The sequence below is a fragment of the Cherax quadricarinatus genome, unplaced genomic scaffold, assembly GCF_038502225.1.
Source record: "Cherax quadricarinatus isolate ZL_2023a unplaced genomic scaffold, ASM3850222v1 Contig3550, whole genome shotgun sequence".
In the NCBI taxonomy this organism is placed as follows: Eukaryota; Metazoa; Arthropoda; class Malacostraca; order Decapoda; family Parastacidae; genus Cherax; species Cherax quadricarinatus.
The window spans coordinates 21,860-42,597 of record NW_027198576.1 but is presented as its reverse complement, the minus strand read 5'-3'; the positions used below and the strand labels follow the sequence as shown (position 1 = coordinate 42,597).

The window sequence follows — 20,738 nt, the reverse complement described above, 5'->3', positions numbered from 1 at the left end:
ATTAGGAGCAAGACTTGACTGACTTCCCAGGCATCTCGGGCTTCACCACACACCTGCCCATGTCATACCCCCACACCAGTTAATTTAGATTTGGCTTAACCTGTTTCTGGGCTGTATAGCCCTTGTGGCTTAGCGCTTCTTTTTGATTATAATAATAATAATTAACCTGTTTCTCTATGTTATTTGTTTTCCTAAATTTCTTATGTAGAATATTTTTCAATATATGCTCTTTTTACCAAACTCTTGTATTTGTAAAATGTAAGCTCTGTAACTGTATTTGTATGTACTTTTTTAAAGAAATCTAATGTAATAAAAGAAATATTTTTTCAGGAGACAACAGAGAGTTGCCTGGCAGCCTTGAGGATGGTGGTGGTTGATGGTAAGGTGGTGGCTGGTGGAGGATGTCTGGAGGCATGGGCTGCCACCCAGGTCAGCCAACTCATTAACACAAACATGCAACACTTGACTGATCTTACAGATGCCTCACCTTACCATATCTTGAAAGTAAAGTTGCCATATGCTCTTTTTTCAGGCAGGGCTTGTAGGTCAAACTGATTTGGAAATATTGTCATTGTGTATAACACTTAGTAAAAACTTTCATCAGTTAGAATGGCTGAAATATCTTGACTTTTTCATGCTTTAAATTTTAAGGTGTATTATATATATATATATATATATATATATATATATATATATATATATATAAATAAATATATATATATATATAAATATATATATATATATAAATAAATATATATTATATATAAATAAATATATATATATATAAATAAATATATATATATATACATATATATACATATATATACACATATATACATATATATATATATACACTGTATATATATCATAGAGATAAATGCAGGACTTAAATTTGTATTTTGTAGAAGTAAAGCTTTTATAATGTACTTATTTCTCATCATTCAGGTAGCAAGCGCATTCATTCGTGTATTCATGGAATTGGCTCTACAGCCCAGAGGTGGATCCTCAACAAGGTTTGACTGGTCTGTGGACTCTGTTTTCCACCATTTGTGGCACACCCAGCCACAGATTTCAAGAGAAGATGGTAGTGGAAGCTGCAGTATGCAGGCCTCACGTGCTTCCCCTCATAGTTGCATGTGTGGCTTGGTAAAGGAAGACCTTGTAAAGTATAAATATAATGGATCATGGAATCCTGTTGAGTTTCAGTTGCATCACGACTTCACACTCCAAAATTCCAAATCTACTAAAAGTGGAGGATGCAGCAAGGCCGCTAAGTCTCCGAGAAGTGCAGGTGATCTGAACATTAAATTAAATGCAGACAGTACACAGAGCAATAATTCATCATTGAGTGACTTTGGCTTCCATAACCTTGACTTAGAAGTTGACAGCTTGGAAGAGGCAGAGTGCACAACTGAAGATGAAGTTGATAGTCTTGAGAAAATTATAAACAGTCAAGAGGAAGAAATTGATAGTTTAGAGGGTAAACTAGACAGCTTTGATGCTGAAGAAGACATGGACAGTTTAGAAGATATGCTGGATGGAATTATTGAGCAAAGCAATATAAATGACAAGGAGCATTTGAAAGTCAAACTTGAGACACGAGTACAGCAAGCATTATATGACAGCTTCCCAGCAAAGTACAATGCCATTAGACTTGCCCTTGAAGGCTTTACCCAGTTGTTTCATGTTGGTCAGTGTGTGTTTGATAAGTGACTTGAATATATTAACCTGCTTACTGCATAAATGGAATGAGAACATTTTCCTCTCCCAAGTAAATCACTTTTTTTTGTGACCTTCAAGAAAATTATTTTAAGCAGCCTGCCATTTTCTCTAGAATCCACCCATTGTACCGACTGCAACAACCAGGAGCACCAAAACTCTTATCTAAATAGATTGCAGTCTTTTGTAACTAACTTCAACAACCAACCACATCACACATGAACTATGGAGCCTCTTGCTGAGTGACAACACATGTATCCTCTCCTTATGGTGGTTCCACACTAACTAGGCCACAGGCAAGCTTGCTTATAACTCATAAAAGCTGATAGCCTACCCTCACAAATTTTACCAAAAATTCCAAATGAATTTTGGAAAAATAAAGCTGCTTTATTTTTAATACCACCAGCATATTATTTTTTTAGCTTATATGTACATATATGAAAATAACATGTATGTTGAATATTTCTAAACAATGTTATGCCAGAATGTCAATTATTTATAGTATTTCAAATTTGGAGCAGAGATGTCATGTTTAAAAGTGATTTGTAGTGTGAATATACAGAGATTTTAGAGCATAAAAATTAAAAGATGACATGGGGTTTTTGAGGTGGTTTGGGCATGTGGAGAATAGAAAAGGATAGGATGATGAAGAATGTATTTAAATCTGGGGTGGAATATATGATGGGTAGGAAAGCTTGGAGAGAGGGCATAAAAGAGGCTGTGATATGTACACGGACAAAATGCAAGTCTAGTTTGACAACACACACATCTACCTGGTGGAAAACTCTTCACCTTGTGCAGGAGAGAATACTGAAGGCCAGTACAGTGGACCCTCAGCTAACGATGGCAACAGCTAACGATACATTTTAACGGAAATTTTTTGCCTCGGCTAACGTTAAAAAACTCTCCCAACGCGATTTGTTCGAGATGCGTCCACGTGTGGCCTGAGCGCACCTCAGTTGTCCCGTGGGTGCCAGTGTTTACAAGCCAGCCAGTGCGGTCTCATCCACGCATACAATCGGAACATTTCATATTATCACAGCGTTTTTAGTGATTGTACCTGCAAAATAAGTCACCATGGGCCCCAAGAAAGCTTCTAGTGCCAACCCTGTGATAAAAAGGGTGAGAATTAGTATGGAAATTAAGAAAGATTTTGAAGGGTTTGGGGCTAACCCTGAGATGCCTATGCCAGTTGTGGAATCCATTGTGCCTACTTCAAAGATTAAGGAAATGTGTGCAAAGTGGGTTGAACTGCAAACCTTTATGGATGAAAATCACCCTAACACAGCTATTGCAAGCCATGCTGGTGACTATTACAATGACAATGTTGTGGCCCATTTTAGGCAAATCTTAAAGGAACGGGAGGTACAGACCTCTATAGACAGATTTGTTGTGCGACAGAGGTCCAGTGACTCTCAAGCTGGTCCTAGTGGCATTAAAAGAAGAAGGGAAGTAACCCCAGAAAAGGACTTGATACCTCAAGTCCTAATGGAAGGGGATTCCCCTTCTAAACATTAACAACTTCCACACTCTCCCCTCCTCCCATCCCATCAATCATCACCAGATCTTCAATAAAGGTAAGTGTCAGTTTGTGTGTATTAAAATTAATATTTCATGTGGTAAATTTTTTTTTTTCATACTTTGTGGTGTCTTGCACGGATTAATTTGATTTCCATTATTTCTTATGGGGAAAATTAATTCAGCTAACAATAATTTCAGCTATGATGAGCTTTCAGGAACGGATTAATATCATCAGATGAGGGTCCACTGTAGGTCTGAAATGAACTAATCTAATTCACAATATTCCTTATAGGAACAAATTCGTCCAGTACTGGCACCTGAACATACTTCTGGAATAAAATAATATCGTAAACTGGGGGTCCACTGTACTTAAAATCCTAGTTTACCATTGTTTACCTTGTTGCCAGTGAAGTACGTACTCTTGATCCAAGGAAATGGAGCTACTATTTATTGCCATTGATCAAATCTGTTTGGCTTCCATTCCCCAGGTAGTGTATGACCACTTAGGATTTAGAGCTTCTCCATAATAATAATAATAGGTTTAATGAGCTGCCGGGAAAGGGTAGCACCAACTCTCTAGATCAAGAGCTATTAAGTATCAAGGCACCTCTTGGAAAGGCTAGAAAGATGCCTTAGAGGGCTACAGAAAACCCATCAGTAAGAATGACCTTATTCACCTCTTTTCTCACTCTCATGGAAAGTGCTTTCCACTGGTAACACTTGCCACTATAGTTGCACTCTTCCTTCATGAAGTCAAGTGAAACTAAATTTGTGGGATGCTAAACCAGCACGGGTCATTTGGTGTTACAAGCAGAGGCTCGAGCTTGTCTGCCGGTCAAAAGACAGGCATGCCACCTGCCCGATTGATGTGACTATTGTCTCATACAAAACCATTAACCCTTTGACTGTCGCGGCCGTATATGTACGTCTTATGAGGTACCGTGTTTGACGTATATATACTCATAAATTCTAGCGGCTTCAAATCAAGCAGGAGAAAGCTGGTAGGCCCACATGTGAGAGAATGGGTCTGTGGTCAGTGTGCACCATATAAAAAAAATCCTGGAGCACGCAGTGCATGAGAAAAAAAAAAACTCCGACCGTTTTTTTTAATTAAAATGCCAACTTTGTGGTCTATTTTCGTATAGTATTTATGGTTGTATTCTCATTTTCGTGGTCTCATTTGATAGAATGGAAAACATATTATAGAAATAGAGGTGATTTTGATTGATTTTACTATAAAAAGAACCTAGAAATGGAGCTCAAAGTAGGGGAAATGTTTGATTTTTGCCAATGTTCAAAAGTAAACAAATGATGCCATTTTCCAATAAATGTCCAATTAGCCATTCTAATATGCAGTCACGAATGGGTTGATGTTATTTATACAATTATTACAGTATTGCAGTAGTCTGCATAATAGTAAGTCTTCTATTTTTTGTTTGAATAAAAATTCAAAATAGAAAGCAAGAATAATATCAGAGGGGACTGGAGATGTGACTGATGAACAAAGAAAATGTTATTTTAGAGCCAGGAATGTTTGCATTGTTCATTCTGGACCTTATTTTGAAATTGTCATATTTTTAATTTTCGTGAAATTGGCCAAATTCCAAATTTCTGACCACATTATTAGGTAGTTGAAATCGGTAAATGGGCAGTTTCTTGTACTCAATCGATAGAAAAAATGGGGTTCTAAAGAAATAGCTATGAGTTTGGGTGACTGGAACAATGGAATTAGCTGAAAATAGGGCTCCAAGTTGGCGAAATCGCCGATTTGTAAACATCGCTGAGGTCGTTAACTTCGCGAGAGCATGATTCCGTCAGTTTTCCATCAAATTTCGTTTTTTTTGTGTCATTACAATCGGGAAAAGATTCTCTATCATTTCATAAGAAAAAATAATTTTTTTTTTTTTAAATTTTGCGACACCAGGAGACACCTCAGGATTGGGGGTTGCGACAGTCAAAGGGTTAAGGATATCACTGGACCTTGTCTGTAATCCATCTAGCATCGTGGCTAGAATTTATATCATTCCAAATGTCAGATGCAATAAATTATGCTTTATGACCCCTGTGGGCTCAGCACTCCCCTGTGAATGTAATAATGCCTGTGACAAAGCCCATCTCATACCTGAAAATGATTGAATTACAAAAAAGTATGGAAGCTTGTCATCTAGGCCTACCTATAGAGCAAAACTAGGGTACACTTGCAATTGCAAAGCCTCTTGCTCAATTTCTATGGCACCTGCTAGTGCATCCCAAATAGTATGACCTGGATCCTCACCTTGTTATTCACCTGACCAGAACTGAATCTACTCTCCTTGGATCATATCAGATTGCCTCCTATTTCCAAAGGTGGTGTACATACATTGTAAATACAGGTTTTCTATACAGCTTCATGAAGCTTCCCTTGAGTAAAACAGTATTGTAATAAAAGCCTCTGGAAGGTTCCTTGATGTTGGTGAGGGGCTCTTGATTTAGGGAATTGGATCTGTGCTCCAGTTCCCCGAATTAAGCCTGAATGCCTTCCACATCCCCCCCCCCAGGTGCTGTATAATCCTCTGGGTTTAGTGCTTCCCCCTTGATTATAATAATAATGAAAGCCTCTTCTTTTTTCTATCCACTTATTGGCTCGCTATCTTAACAGCTGCACTCGTGTTAATTTTTTCCTACAATTTTATGTTAAGATTGAGGGGTAATAAAAACATATATAATAAAATAAGTATTTATTTTTAATACAATATTTGTGTATTTGGCAATTTCATTGCAATTAACTTTTGCCATTTTTGAGTACATACCTAGTTAGGTAAAGATAAAGTAATTCATAAGGTATGGTAAGACTTTAAATTTTCTGTAAGCATTTACAATTGAAGCCAATTTTTTTTTCTAAGCAGTGTTAAAATCCTTTGCCAGAAATTTTTAAACTTTAATTATTTGTGCATTCACAGAGCCAACCATTGTTTTTTCATGTTTTGGAGGATGGAGCTCTAACTTGGCATAGGTACCTCCCACAAGACCTTTGGCTAGACGTTCTGGATTCAGAACCACACAGTTTTCCAAGTCCTGTAGTGAAAGCAGTAAAATTAAAATGGATAATATCCTAAAACTTTTTTAATATTCTTTATGACAATTTACTGATATCCTGTTTAATATAACCTTAATTTTAAAGGATATTAATGTTAGATAATAGCTATAATTAATTATCCATAATATCTGTGGTAGACCATTCTAATTTTAAACTCAGGAATTGCTGCAACTTGATTCTTGACTTAAGTTTAAGACAAAATTTCCCCAAGCTGTATAATTTATGTAACTTAATTTTCTTAAAGCATTTAAAAGCAAGGACTAACCCTGATGAAGTATCGAAGATCGGATGGAAGAATGAGCAAATGTGGGTTGTATGGAAGTCGTGCATAAATTTCAGCTTGTTCTTGATCAATACAGATACCCTCTGGCCCTGGGTAAAGTGGATACAAATTCTGCTGCTTTAAGAGGTGACGAGTAAGCCTGCCCAATCGATCTGGGCCTTGTGGCGGGCTGTTAAATAAATTAGTAATAACTCATTAACTCTAGAAATCAATGATCCATGCTAGTTGTATTCTTTTGTGAATATATTAATTACTAATTAGACAATTTAAAGATCTATAATTGATCAAAGCACAAAGGTGTAATGAAACACTAATCAACAACAAAAAAAAAATCCACATTGAAACAATAAAACATTAGATAACAGTATATTTTGGCCAAACATGAAAGTTAAATTGTACATTGCTCACCTTGTCTTCTGTTTTATTGTGGATTTATTCATGTTATAGGTAATCACATTATATCTACAATTTGGGAGGTGCAACAATTAATCTATTTCACATCAAAACCATTAATGATAATGCTAGGGAGTTTTGTGCCATATGAGAATCATTGTTGGGGATCAAAACTGCTAACATGGATGAGAAGGTTGTAGATGGTGTAGTACGTAAGTTTGGAGTGCCAGGAGTATATGAAAATGGAAGCCCTTGATTGTGTGTAGAAAGTTGTTTGTTAACAAGAAACAGTTGTTTTAAAAAAGAGGATAAGTACAGTATACAAGACATGATACAAAGCACAAGAAAAGCAGTTTATTAGACAACTTATATGATAAAAGGTTAATGGGTACACTTAGGATATGCATGATTTTAGAGTGATATATGCGGATCATTATCCTGTGGTAGCTATGGTGTGAGTAAGGGAAAGATGGAGTACAAGGAGTCTGGCAGCAGTGGGCAAGATGGAAGTGAAAGCAAATGAGTTAAGTTGAGGGTTTTGTTAAGATACAATCAACTATCAGGGAAAAGGTGGGCCATAGAATATGCAGGAAATGAAGTGCTCTAGGAGGTATGGGGTAAATTGAAGAATGCATTGCTGAAACTGATTGGCACAATGATGAGGTAGAGCAAGTGCAAGATAAAAAAAAAATTGCATTAGAGAGGTTTTTAAAATATAAAAATGATCAACTGGAAAGGAAGAGGCAGTTAAAAAGAAAAAAAAAAGCAGAGAGGGGGTAAAAAAAAACAAGTACCAATGAGAGAATGGGACAGTTTAATCAGCAAATTTTGTTGAAAATAAGAAACAGTTTTGGAGGGAGGGATTGATAAGGTGAGGGAAGCATAGAGAGCAAATAGACTTAGCAGCTAAAAACAAAAGGGGGGGAAGATGTGAGATAGGGAAGTGGAGTTACTAGAAAGATGGAGAGGATATTTTGGAGTTGAATGTTAGAGATAATTTCATGCATAGGGCAGGGAGGAATAACATTATATAAGAGTGAGAAGCCTGGGGTGGATGTGGGAAAAGTGCTTGATGAAGGGGGTAAAAATGAAAGTAGGTAAAGAAGATGGAAAAGATGGGATTAAGATAGAGATGCTAAAAGCAGGTGGGGGAAATTGTGTTGGATTAGCTGATATGTTTGTTTAATATATATATGAAAGAAAAGAACGTATTAAAGGATTGGTAGAAAGCACAGATAATTCCCCTGGATAAGGAAATAGGATATGAGAGAATCTACGAATTATAAGGGAAAAGCCTTTTGAGGATACCAAGTTTACGATAAAATTATTACAAAAAGGATTTGGGGTAAAACAAAGCAGGATTACAGAGAAGATTTAGAAAGGGTAGGGAGAGGCATAGACCAAGTATTTACACTGAAATATGTAAGTGAGAAATACTTAGATAAGTGTTAAGAGTATTTTGCTGCATTTATGAATTTAGAAAAGGCATATGACGAGAGTGGATAAGGGAGCTATGTGGCAAATGTTGCATTGCAGAGAATAGGAGGTATGTTACTAAAAGCAGTTAAGAGTTTTTATGTAGTGAGGTGTAGAATCAGGTATGTAGGAGGGAGGTGACTATTTTCCAATGAAAGTAGGACTCAGGATGCATGCTGTCACAATGGTTCTTTAGCATATTTATTGATTATTATTATTATTATCACACCGGCCGATTCCCACCAAGGCAGGGTGGCCCGAAAAAGAAAAACTTTCACCATCATTCACTCCATCACTGTCTTGCCAGAAGGGTGCTTTACACTACAGTTTTTAAACTGCAACATTAACACCCCTCCTTCAGAGTGCAGGCACTGTACTTCCCATCTCCAGGACTCAAGTCCGGCCTGCCTGTTTCCCTGAATCCCTTCATAAATGTTACTTTGCTCACACTCCAACAGCACGTCAAGTATTAAAAACCATTTGTCTCCATTCACTCCTATCAAACACGCTCACGCATGCCTGCTGGAAGTCCAAGCCCCTCGCACACAAAACCTCCTTTACCCCCTCCCTCCAACCCTTCCTAGGCCGACCCCTACCCCGCCTTCCTTCCACTACAGACTGATACACTCTTGAAGTCATTCTGTTTCGCTCCATTCTCTCTACATGTCCGAACCACCTCAACAACCCTTCCTCAGCCCTCTGGACAACAGTTTTGGTAATCCCGCACCTCCTCCTAACTTCCAAACTACGAATTCTCTGCATTATATTCACACCACACATTGCCCTCAGACATGACATCTCCACTGCCTCCAGCCTTCTCCTCGCTGCAACATTCATCACCCACGCTTCACACCCATATAAGAGCGTTGGTAAAACTATACTCTCATACATTCCCCTCTTTGCCTCCAAGGACAAAGTTCTTTGTCTCCACAGACTCCTAAGTGCACCACTCACTCTTTTTCCCTCATCAATTCTATGATTCACCTCATCTTTCATAGACCCATCCGCTGACACGTCCACTCCCAAATATCTGAATACGTTCACCTCCTCCATACTCTCTCCCTCCAATCTGATATTCAATCTTTCATCACCTAATCTTTTTGTTATCCTCATAACCTTACTCTTTCCTGTATTCACCTTTAATTTTCTTCTTTTGCACACCCTACCAAATTCATCCACCAATCTCTGCAACTTCTCTTCAGAATCTCCCAAGAGCACAGTGTCATCAGCAAAGAGCAGCTGTGACAACTCCCACTTTGTGTGTGATTCTTTATCTTTTAACTCCACGCCTCTTGCCAAGACCCTCGCATTTACTTCTCTTACAACCCCATCTATAAATATATTAAACAACCACGGTGACATCACACATCCTTGTCTAAGGCCTACTTTTACTGGGAAAAAATTTCCCTCTTTCCTACATACTCTAACTTGAGCCTCACTATCCTCGTAAAAACTCTTCACTGCTTTCAGTAACCTACCTCCTACACCATACACTTGCAACATCTGCCACATTGCCCCCCTATCCACCCTGTCATACGCCTTTTCCAAATCCATGTATATTGATAGGGTTGTAAAAGAGTGAATGATATGGTGATGGGAAGGGGTGTGGGATCAAAAGATATTGGATCAGAGTCAAAGGGGGGAGGGTGTATAATAGAAGGAAATTAAAACAAAGTTGAAAAAAGCAATGATGAGGGAAACAAATTATCAGATGGGAGGAAGGAAGTATGGAAGAAGTGGATGTACTGTACTTACATATTTGGGAGTAGCCATGTCAGCAGATGGGTCTATGCAAGATGAAGTGAACCACAGAATAGATGAGGGGTAAAAATGTGGATGGTGTTGCATTATCTGAGGAAAGAAAGATTTATGGAAGCAAAAAGGTGAATGCACCAGAGTACGGTGGTACCAACACTTATGTGGGTGCAACAAGGAGGCATATTTGAGAGCAACATGTGGTGTGAATATCATTCAGAGAATTCAGAGTTAAGAAATTAAAATGTGATGTGAGATCACAAAGGGTATATATAATTCAGAGGGCTTAGGAGGTTTAGGCATGTATAGTGGATGGAGAGGGATAGACTGATGAAGAGGGTCTCCATATCTGGAGTGGAATGTAGGAAGGTTGTTCCAATAAGGGATGGAGGGGCAAAGAGTAAGAGAGGCTTTGAGTTTTAGGGCTTGAGCATCTAGCAGGCTTGTGTTAGTGAATGGAGACAAGTGATTTTTTAATGTACGTGTTGTTGGAGTGTGAGCATGAAAACTTATGAAGGGATTCAGGGAAACTGTTTAGCCAGACTAGTCCTGGAGGTGGAAAGGGCAGTGAATGCACTCTGAAGGGGTGGGTATGTTACTGTCAAAAAGGAAGTAACATTGTGATTTCAGCTCACTTCTGAAAATTGGTTATTGAATGAATGTTAGTGAATGTATTCTTCTTTGGGACACCTTGCCTTGGCTTTCTTACTATTTTGCATCATTTAGTGACCAAGATGCTAGGCTCAAAATGTATCAAATATAGATATCGAATGTGTATGTACTTGTGTACTTTCATCCATTTTTTTTTTAATACCTCTATGGCCATCGCCCACCAAACCAAGGTACCCCCCCCCCCCCCCCCAAAAAAAATAGTTTTTACATACCGCAAAATTTGCAGCTAATTTTGGCTACTTTAAGTTTACTTTCAAAACCAAATATGATCTTAAGGATATGTTATTAGCATTTCTTAATACACCAGTCTGCATTCCATTCTAATGACAGGAGGTCTCCCATAAGTTTTCTTTTAAAAGGATAAATTTATATATTATTTTGTGGTTCGCTCTCTGATGCATACTTTAAGCAACTTTTGGTAAATGAAGTAGAGGAATAATGAGAAAAAATCTGACTAAAGACATCTCAAAATTAAGGAAAACCTTTAGAGAAACTCACAAAGAGATTTCTTCCTTCCCAAGGTGAAACAATGTATCTGTAGCAGTAAGAGCCACAACAACACCTTCAATATCCAAGAGTGCTGGATCACTCACACAGGTAATATTTCCCCCCACTTCATATGGAGGAGTTGGGTAAACCATGGGGGTGCATACATCACGGTTAGATGGCACCAAAATTACTTGAGTTACCGAGCTGTGGAGAGAAAGTTATAAATTTTCCAATAGCAAAAATTTGAAATAGTTAAGAATGCATAATCCTAAAGCCATGAGCCTTAAAACCATCATCAGTTACCTTCATTAGTCAAAATAAATGAAAACAGGTGAAGGGAAAATCCAGAATGCTACAAATAAGTGCAGAAAAGGTGCAATTGTAATTTATTACTAAGATAAGCCTACATGTATATAAAAAGCTTGATCCTATTCATAAAGAATTATATAGATTTTTGTGGAAAACAATGAATGGAGACAACATGTGTCAGTGGAATGTAAGGGGTAAGCACTGATGAATAGAGAAAAATTATGTATGTATAAAATTGGTCTGACATCAAACATTATAGGAAAATTATGACAAGACTCACTTTTCTAGTGTAGATGTAATAATTCGAATACATCTATTAAATACTGCATCATGAGTTTCTCCCAGCTCATTGTTCACTATCAGTGGATGGGCAGCATCAAGGAATGGGCCAAAAAGAATAAGCAAATGTGGGGGATCCTTGTGCAAATCAGTCAGCAGATCTGTGAGTGGTTCATAAAGCAGGTTTTCTGTTGTTGTAAATGGGCCACTTGCCACTACCACTTGGATAGGACCTGCAAATGTATGATGAAAGATACACAATGAATTTATAATTTCATTTTAGTCAATTTTGTATGGGAGGCTCATTTAGGCAACAAGAATACATTATTCTATACATTCCAATAAACAGATTAATGCAGAGTGAAAACTAAAGGGAAAACTACTCAAATATCAATCTATACGGTATATATAAACTTTCAAGTAGATATTGCAAATTATCATAAAACACAAAAAAGATATTCACAAAATTTACTGCTAATTTTCCATCTTGATGTATTTTTTAACATGAAATATTCAGTACAGTCTATCTTGATCAAAGCAATGAGTAAGAAAAATTTATTTACCTGTATCATTAGTGATGGTAATAGGGACAGTGCAGGGAGGAAGCAATTTTCCAGGCACCAACTCCTTAGCAATTATTTTGTCACCGGTTGTGTTCAGGCCTCGGATGCCAACTATCTATAAATTGCACTATAAATAACACTTGTCGGTTCTCTGAACCATCTACAACACTAAAATATAGCAGTGAATAAAATAAATGTGTCTTATCTTGTTAAAGAGAGATTAACACAAGGTAACACATGGCCACGTTACAAACGAGCAATTTTTTTTATAACGAGCGTCTCCTCACCAAGGTAGGGTGACCCAGAAAAAGAAACACATTCATCATTCATTCAATAGGTGTCTTGCCAGAAGTGTGCAGATATCAAAATTCAAATAACCCTCCAAACTGCAACATCCCTGCTCATCCTTGAGTACAGGCACTGTACTTTTAGTCTAGAACTTGGATCCAACTAACTAGTTTTCTTAAATGCTTTCAATAAAAGTTACCATGCTCATGCCCTAACCCTTTGAGGGTTGGTCACGTACAAGTACGTCATTGCAGCCAGGGTCGGTCACGTACTTGTACACCTAAATTCTAGTGCCTTCAAATCTGGTGGAAGAAAGCTGGCAGGCATACATATGAAAGAATGGGTCTGTGTAGTCAGTGTGCACAGTATAAAAAAAAATCCTGAAGCATGCTGTGCATAATGAGAGAAAAAAAACTTCAACTGTGTTTTTGGCTTAAAACAGCAACTTTCTAGTGTATTTTCGTATGGTATTTATAGTTGTATTCTCGTTTGATAGAATGGAAGATATATTACAGAAATAGAGATGACTTTGATTGGTTTCACGATGACAAGTACTTTGAAACTGAGCTCAAAGTAGTGAAAATGATCGATTTTTGCCTATGTTCATGAGTAAACAAATCCAGCTACGCGTCCAATACACGTCGACTGGCGAGTCTAATATTCTTTCACAAGTGCGCTGATATCATTTATACCCTTTTTACAATGATGCAGTAGTATACATAACAGAAAACCTATTTTCTGTGCGAATAAAAATACAAAATGGAAAGCAAAAGTAATGCAAGAGGGCCCTAGAGATGTGACTAATGAACAGATGAAATGTTATTTTAGTGCCATTAACCCCTTCAGGGTCCAAGGCCCAAATCTGAAGTGGTGCCCCAGTGTCCAAGAATTTAAAAAAAAAAAAATGTTATTTTTTCTTATGAAATGGTAGATAATCTTTTTGTTTAGGTAATAAAACAAAAAGTACGAAATTTGATGGAAAATTGACGAAATTATGCTCTCACGAATTTTGATGTGTCAGCGATATTTACGAATCGGCGATTTTGCAGACTGACTCCCACTTTAGGCCAATTACATTATTCCAGTCAACCAAATTCTTAGCTATTTCACTAGTATTACTTCTATTCTATCGATTGAGCACAAGAAATCGCCAAGTCAACTGTTTCAACTACAAATTAAAGTGATCGGAAATTGTTAATTTGGCCAATTTAACACAAAGTTCAAAATATTCCAATTTCAAAATAGGGTTCAGAATAAACAATGTAGGTATTCCTGGCACTAAACTAACATTTCCTCTGTTCATTAGTTACGTTTTGAGGCTTTACAAATAAATTCCATTTTGATTTTTATTCACATAATGAATTTTTATTCACACCAAAAAATAGAAGATTTACTGTTATGCAATACTGTAATAATTGTATAAATATCATCACCATATTTGTGAATGCATATTAGACCCACCAGCTGGCGTGTATTAGACGTGTGAGGTCGTTTGTTTACTCTTGAATATCGGCAAAAATTTAACATTTCTGCTAATTTTAGTTCAGTTTCAAGCCATTTCCAGTGCTAAAACCAATCAAAATCATCTCTATTTCTGTAATGTCTTCCATTCTATCAAATGAGACCAAGAAATCCCAAATACAACTATAAAAAACATATGAAAAAACACTGCAAAGTCGCTGTTTTAATCGAAAAATCAGGATTTCAGTTTTTTTTCTCTCATTATACACAGTGTGCTGCAGGATCTGTTTTATGTGGTGCACACATACCACATAGATGTATTCCCTCATATCTAGGCCCAAATGTACCACTCACAGTTTATCCGAGTGAGCTGAGCTCATGACGTAGATCTACGGTTTGGACCCTTAACGTAAAGCCGTAGATCTACGGGACGGACCCTGAAAGGGTTAATGTCTGTCTTGTTTATTCTAGTCCCTATTTTGAAATTGGCATTTTTTAAATTTGTGTGAAACTGCCCAAATTGCTAATTTGACCACTTTATTAGATAGTTGAAATTGGTAAATGGGCCAATTATTGTACTCAATCAATAGAACAAATGGAGTTCTAGGGGAAATAACTATGATTTTAGTCAACTGCAACATTGGAATTGGCCGAAAACAGGGCTCAAAGTGGGCGAAATCGTCCACTTCGAGACCGCTAACTTCACAAGAGCATAATTCCGTAAATCTTCCATCAAATTTCATACTTTTGGTGTCATTATGACCGGAAAAAGATTCTGTATTATTTCATAAGGAAAAAAAAATTTTTTTTTCAAAAACTTTTCGACCCTGAGGACGAGTTTGAGAGAGGGCCTCTTGACCCTCAAAGGGCTAACAGCCCATCAATTCTCAAAAACCCCTTATCTCTACATACTCTCACATAACATGCTCACACATACCTGCTTGATGCTGAAGCGCTTACCATTTAAAACCTCCTTTACATTCACCCTCCAAGCTTTCATGAGATGACCTTATCCCCCTCCTAATGCCTGCCCTAGATTTATATCTTTCTAAATTACCAAGCTGGTCGGTAAACGAGTACTTTGCTAAGTGAGGAGAGGCTGTACTTCATGGCTTCTTTTAGGCTTTGAAGAATTGCCAGCCTTTCTACTTTTCCACTTTGTAGCCATTATTATGCAAAATTAAGGGGTATTTTTGGGTCACAGTAAACCATGGATAACTGAAACCGCAAATACTGAATCAGTGGATATGGGGCTTCTACTGTACTGTATATCAAATATCTCTCTCTTAACATGTCGGCCGTCTCCAACCGAGGCAGGGTGACCCAAAAAACAAAGAAAATCCCCAAAAAGAAAATACTTTTATCATCATTCAACACTTTCACCACACTCACACATTATCACTGTTTTTGCAGAGGTGCTCAGAACACAACAGTTTAGAAGCATACACATATAAAGATACACAACATATCCCTCCAAAATGCCAATATCCCAAACCCCTCCTTTAAAGTGCAGGCATTGTACTTCCCATTTCCAGGACTCAAGTTCGACTATATGAAAATAACCGGTTTCCCTGAATCCCTTCACTAAATATTACCCTGCTCACACTCCAACAGATCGTCAGGTCCCAAGTACCATTCGTCTCCATTCACTCCTATCTAACATGCTCACGCACGCTTGCTGGAAGTCCAAGCCCCTTGCCCACAAAACCTCCTTTACCCCCTCTCTCCAACCCTTTCGAGGACGACCCCTACCCCGCCTTCCTTCCCCTATAGATTTATATGCTTTCCATGTCATTCTACTTTGATCCATTCTCTCTAAATGACCAAACCACCTCAACAACCCCTCTTCTGCCCTCTGACTAATACTTCACACCTTTTCCTAATTTCCACACTCCGAATTTTCTGCATAATATTTACACCACACACTGCCCTTAAACAGGACATCTCCACTGCCTCCAACCATCTCCTCGCTGCTGCATTTACCACCCAAGCTTCACACCCATATAAGAGAGTTGGTACTACTATACTTTCATACATTCCCTTCTTTGCCTCCATAGATAACGTTTTTTGACTCCACATATACCTCAACGCACCACTCACCTTTTTTTCCCTCATCAATTCTATGATTAACCTCATCCTTCATAAATCCATCCGCCGACACGTCAACTCCCAAGTATCTGAAAACATTCACTTCTTCCATACTCCTCCTCCCCAATTTGATATCCAATTTTTCTTTATCTAAATCATTTGATACCCTCATCACCTTACTCTTTTCTATGTTCACTTTCAACTTTCTACCTTTACACACATTCCCAAACTCATCCACTAACCTTTGCAATATTTCTTTAGAATCTCCCATAAGCACAGTATCATCAGCAAAAAGTAACTGTCAATTCCCATTTTGAATTTGATTCCCCAAAATTTAATCCCACCCCTCTCCCGAACACCCTAGCATTTACTTCCTTTACAACCCCATCTATAAATATATTAAACAACCATGGTGACATTACACATCCCTGTCTAAGACCTACTTTTACTGGGAAGTAATCTCCCTCTCTTCTACACACCCTAACCTGAGCCTCACTATCCTCATAAAAACTCTTTACAGCATTTAATAACTTACCACCTATTCCATATACTTGCAACATCTGCCACATTGCTCCTCTATCCACTCTATCATATGCCTTTTCTAAATCCATAAATGCAATAAAAACTTCCCTACTTTTATCTAAATACTGTTCACATACATGCTTCAATGTAAACACTTGATCTACAGATCCCCTACCCACTTTGAAACCTCCTTGCTCATCCGCAATCCTACATTCTGTCTTACCTCTAATTCTTTCAATTATAACCCTACTGTACACTTTTCCTGGTATACTCAGTAAACTTATTCCTCTATAATTTTTACAGTCTCTTTTGTCCCCTTTCCCTTTATATAAAGGGACTATACATGCTCTCCGCCAATCCCTAGGTACCTTCCCCTCTTTCATACATTTATTTAACAAAAGTACCAATCACTCCAACACTATACCCCCCCCCCGCCCCCGCTTTTAAAATTTCCGTCATGATCCCATCAGTTCCAGCTGCTTTACCCCCTTTCATTCTACATAATGCCTCACGTACCTCCCCCACACTTACATTCTGCTCTTCTTCACTCCTAAAAGATGGTATACCTCCCTGACCAGTGCATGAAATTACTGCCTCTCTTTCTTCCTTAACATTTAAAAGTTCCTCAAAATATTCTCGCCATCTACCTAATACCTCCATCTCCCCATCTACTAACTCCCCTACTCTGTTTTTAACTGCCAAATCCATACTTTCCCTAGGCTTTCTTAACTTGTTTAATTCACTCCAAAATTTTTTCTTATTTTCATTAAAATTTCTTGACAGTGCCTCTCCCACTCTATCATCTGCTCTCCTTTTGCACTCTCTCACCACTCTCTTTACCTTTGTTTTACTCTCCATATACTCTGCTCTTCTTATAACACTTCTGCTTTGTAAAAACTTCTCATAAGCTACCTTTTTCTCTTTTATCACACCCTTTACTTCATCATTCCACCAATCACTCCATTTCCACCTGCCCCCACCCTCCTATAACCACAAACTTCTGCCCCACATTCTAATACTGCATTTTTAAAACTATTCCAACCCTCTTCAACCCCCCCACTACTCATCTTTGCACTAGCCCACCTTTCTGCCAATAGTCGCTATATCTCACCCGAACTTCCTCCTCCCTTAGTTTATACACTTTCACCTCCCTCTTACTTGTTGTTTCCACCTTCCTCTTTTCCCATCTACCTCTTACTCTAACTGTAGCTACAACTAAATAATGATCCGATATATCAGTTGCCCCTCTATAAACATGTACATCCTGGAGCCTACCCATCAACCTTTTATCCACCAATACATAATCTAATAAACTACTTTCATTACGTGCTACATCATACCTTGTATATTTATCCTCTTTTTCATAAAATATGTATTACTTATTACCAAATCTCTTTCTACACATAGCTCAATTAAAGGCTCCCCATTTACATTTACCCCTGGCACCCCAAATTTTCCTACTACTCCCTACATAACATTTTTACCCACTTTAGCATTGAAATCCCCAACCACCATTACTCTCACACTTGATTCAAAACTCCCCACGCATTCACTCAACATTTCCCAAGATCTCTCTCTCTCCTCTACACTTCTCTCTTCTCCAGGTGCATACACGCTTATTATAACCCACTTTTCACAACCAATCTTTTACTCCACATAATCCTTGAATTAATACATTTATAGTCCCAAATAAATATCAAATATATTACACACAATTTCCTTTGTATAAAAGTATATGTACCTTTGTGCTCATTAAAGGGACTGAACCTCTTTAAAGCTTACCAACCCATAAAATGTGCAGCAAAACTATACCACACACAGCTTGCAAATTTACCTGACCACTTTGTACAACACATGGGAATAACTAACCTGGCCAGGAAAGAGAGAGTACTCGGAAAGCTGTGACAGATCCACAGGGACTGTATTGCCGAAGGAGGTCTCCTGTGAACCCTCCAGCAGTACTGAGGCAGCATTCAGTCGACCCACACTGTCACAGCAAATGCGGCCCACTACTAATATGTTCTCCTGCAGGTGTAATATTAAAATTAAAATTGCTGAAGACTGTAGAACATAATTTGACTTCTGTAAGTAAAAATAGATAATCATAACACTTGTTATTCACACATTAATGGCATTAAATTATCTCTTGAATTCTTCATATGCTAGGCATTTTTCATCACAAAAAATATTAACTGCTTTTGTACATACGTTACTAGCAACTTTAAGATGAGAAAATTCTTCAATGCCAAGAGAATCTTTTATCTGCTCAGCTAAGGCATCAATAGAGTCATCTAGGGCCTCAGCTGCATCCCTCACTTTTTCAAACATGTATTTGTACGTTTTGGTCAGAGGTTTGTCACCTCCCATGGCCAGCAGCTTTACCTGGAAAACAGAAAATGTACTTGTACATGAATAAATAATTTTTTTTTCTCTTTTTTTCATCACTGTCATGGGTAAGTAGAACTTGCTGAGGGACTGATTACCTCAAACTTCTCATCTTCCACCTTTTTTTCAATATTGGACTGAAGCCGCTGACTGGTGAAATGTATCCAAAATAAAGATACTTTTTTTTTTTAATTTCACTCAGTTTTCAGGATGTAAGCTGCCATGTTATTCAACAATCAACTGTCTATGAAGGGTTAGGGATGCACAAGTGAACAAGTTGGAAAAGCACTGCCTTAATTATGGAAACAAAGAAAAAAAAATCTTTTAAAATTAGTTTTAGTAATACTCCTAACAGATATTTTGCCTTGTGAGAATATTAAATTCATCAGATGAAACAATACTGCAAAAAGTCTTTTGTTTTAAAAGTGTCTGTTGAGCATTTTTTTTCACATCTAAACTATGTTCTTTCTGAAATAAAACAGCAACATGTAAATGTTTAGCTACAGTTTTTGTTATTCTTTTACCTTTGGGGTGAAGTCAGGGTTAGCCTTCCAAGAAGCTTTGCTAGGGTCCCCATAGGTTGCCACAATGCATCCTGCATTTGTTCTAGACGAGTACTTGCGGGAAGGAGTTGCCACACTGGGCGATAGTGTTGCTGGTGAGAACTGGGCAGAGATGGAGCGAGCAGAACCAACATGGCGCTTTGTGACACTGCTATCTGGCGTTAACTGCCGCTTCTTCGTCTGTGGAAGAGTAAAACATATTGCAGTTACATATATCCTGGCTGAACACATGCAAATGAAACAGTGGCATGTAGATTCCATTGCCCACTTCTAAAAGTAACAGAATCCATATTGTCATTGAACAGGCAAAGGGTATCATTAGACCTAATTGGCTTATTTCTTTTGTCAAGATGTATAATGGCAAACCCATTCACTTCAGCACATTCTGACAATGTACAAGATAATCAATTTATTTCTACATGGTACACCGTTTGTAGAAAACTGGAAAACTGGAAAACCACTTAGTTATGCAGAGCATTTTGGGCATGCTTAAACCTCACTTACATCTAGAAGGACTATAGTATTTTACACATATGTATTTAAGACTATAATGATTTTCACAATAAAATAAGACTACATGAATATTTAAGAAATGTATATAAAGCAGATAAAATCATAATTAGTTACATAAGAATAAGAACACACGTTAACACAGATAGTACAGGAGGGCCCTGCTTATACAGCAGGTTAGGTTCCAGGCTACTGCTGTAAAGCAGAAATTGCTGTAAAGTGAATCATAGGCTTTTTTACTTTCAAATGCATATAAAAGCTTGATAACATGTTTAGACTACCATATACAGCCTTTCCTCACTTAGTGACATACTTGTTTACTGATGCCTCAGACTTACAATGAGTCTCTGACCAGTATTTATACCTAAATAATGTATATTAGAGCT

The 20,738-nt window shown here is 37.7% G+C and overlaps 2 protein-coding genes across 3 annotated transcripts; one reads left to right on the top strand and one right to left on the bottom strand.

Moving 5' to 3' along the window:
• Positions 1 to 312: 312 nt before the first annotated feature.
• On the top strand, positions 313 to 2,118 carry LOC138852041 (uncharacterized). The gene is made up of 2 exons (XM_070081660.1): positions 313 to 504; positions 946 to 2,118. Exons 1-2 carry the CDS (start codon positions 364 to 366, stop codon positions 1,711 to 1,713), a joined length of 909 nt encoding a protein of 302 aa, XP_069937761.1. The 5' UTR covers positions 313 to 363; the 3' UTR covers positions 1,714 to 2,118.
• Positions 2,119 to 5,942: 3,824 nt separating this feature from the next.
• Positions 5,943 to 20,118, bottom strand: LOC138850978 (DNA polymerase alpha subunit B-like). 2 transcript variants are annotated; one of them, XM_070081661.1, is made up of 8 exons: positions 19,804 to 20,118; positions 19,103 to 19,276; positions 18,764 to 18,919; positions 12,536 to 12,650; positions 11,974 to 12,205; positions 11,394 to 11,588; positions 6,582 to 6,768; positions 5,943 to 6,294 (listed from the first exon to the last, which is right to left on the bottom strand). In XM_070081661.1, exons 1-8 carry the CDS (start codon positions 20,101 to 20,103, stop codon positions 6,151 to 6,153), a joined length of 1,503 nt encoding a protein of 500 aa, XP_069937762.1. In that variant the 5' UTR covers positions 20,104 to 20,118; the 3' UTR covers positions 5,943 to 6,150. The 2 variants fall into 2 exon arrangements, 1 of the variants encoding a protein (XP_069937762.1); XR_011391539.1 differs by lacking the exon at positions 5,943 to 6,294 and adding an exon at positions 10,224 to 10,319 and having other exon boundaries at positions 6,727 to 6,768.
• Between the last annotated feature and the right edge of the window lie 620 nt (positions 20,119 to 20,738).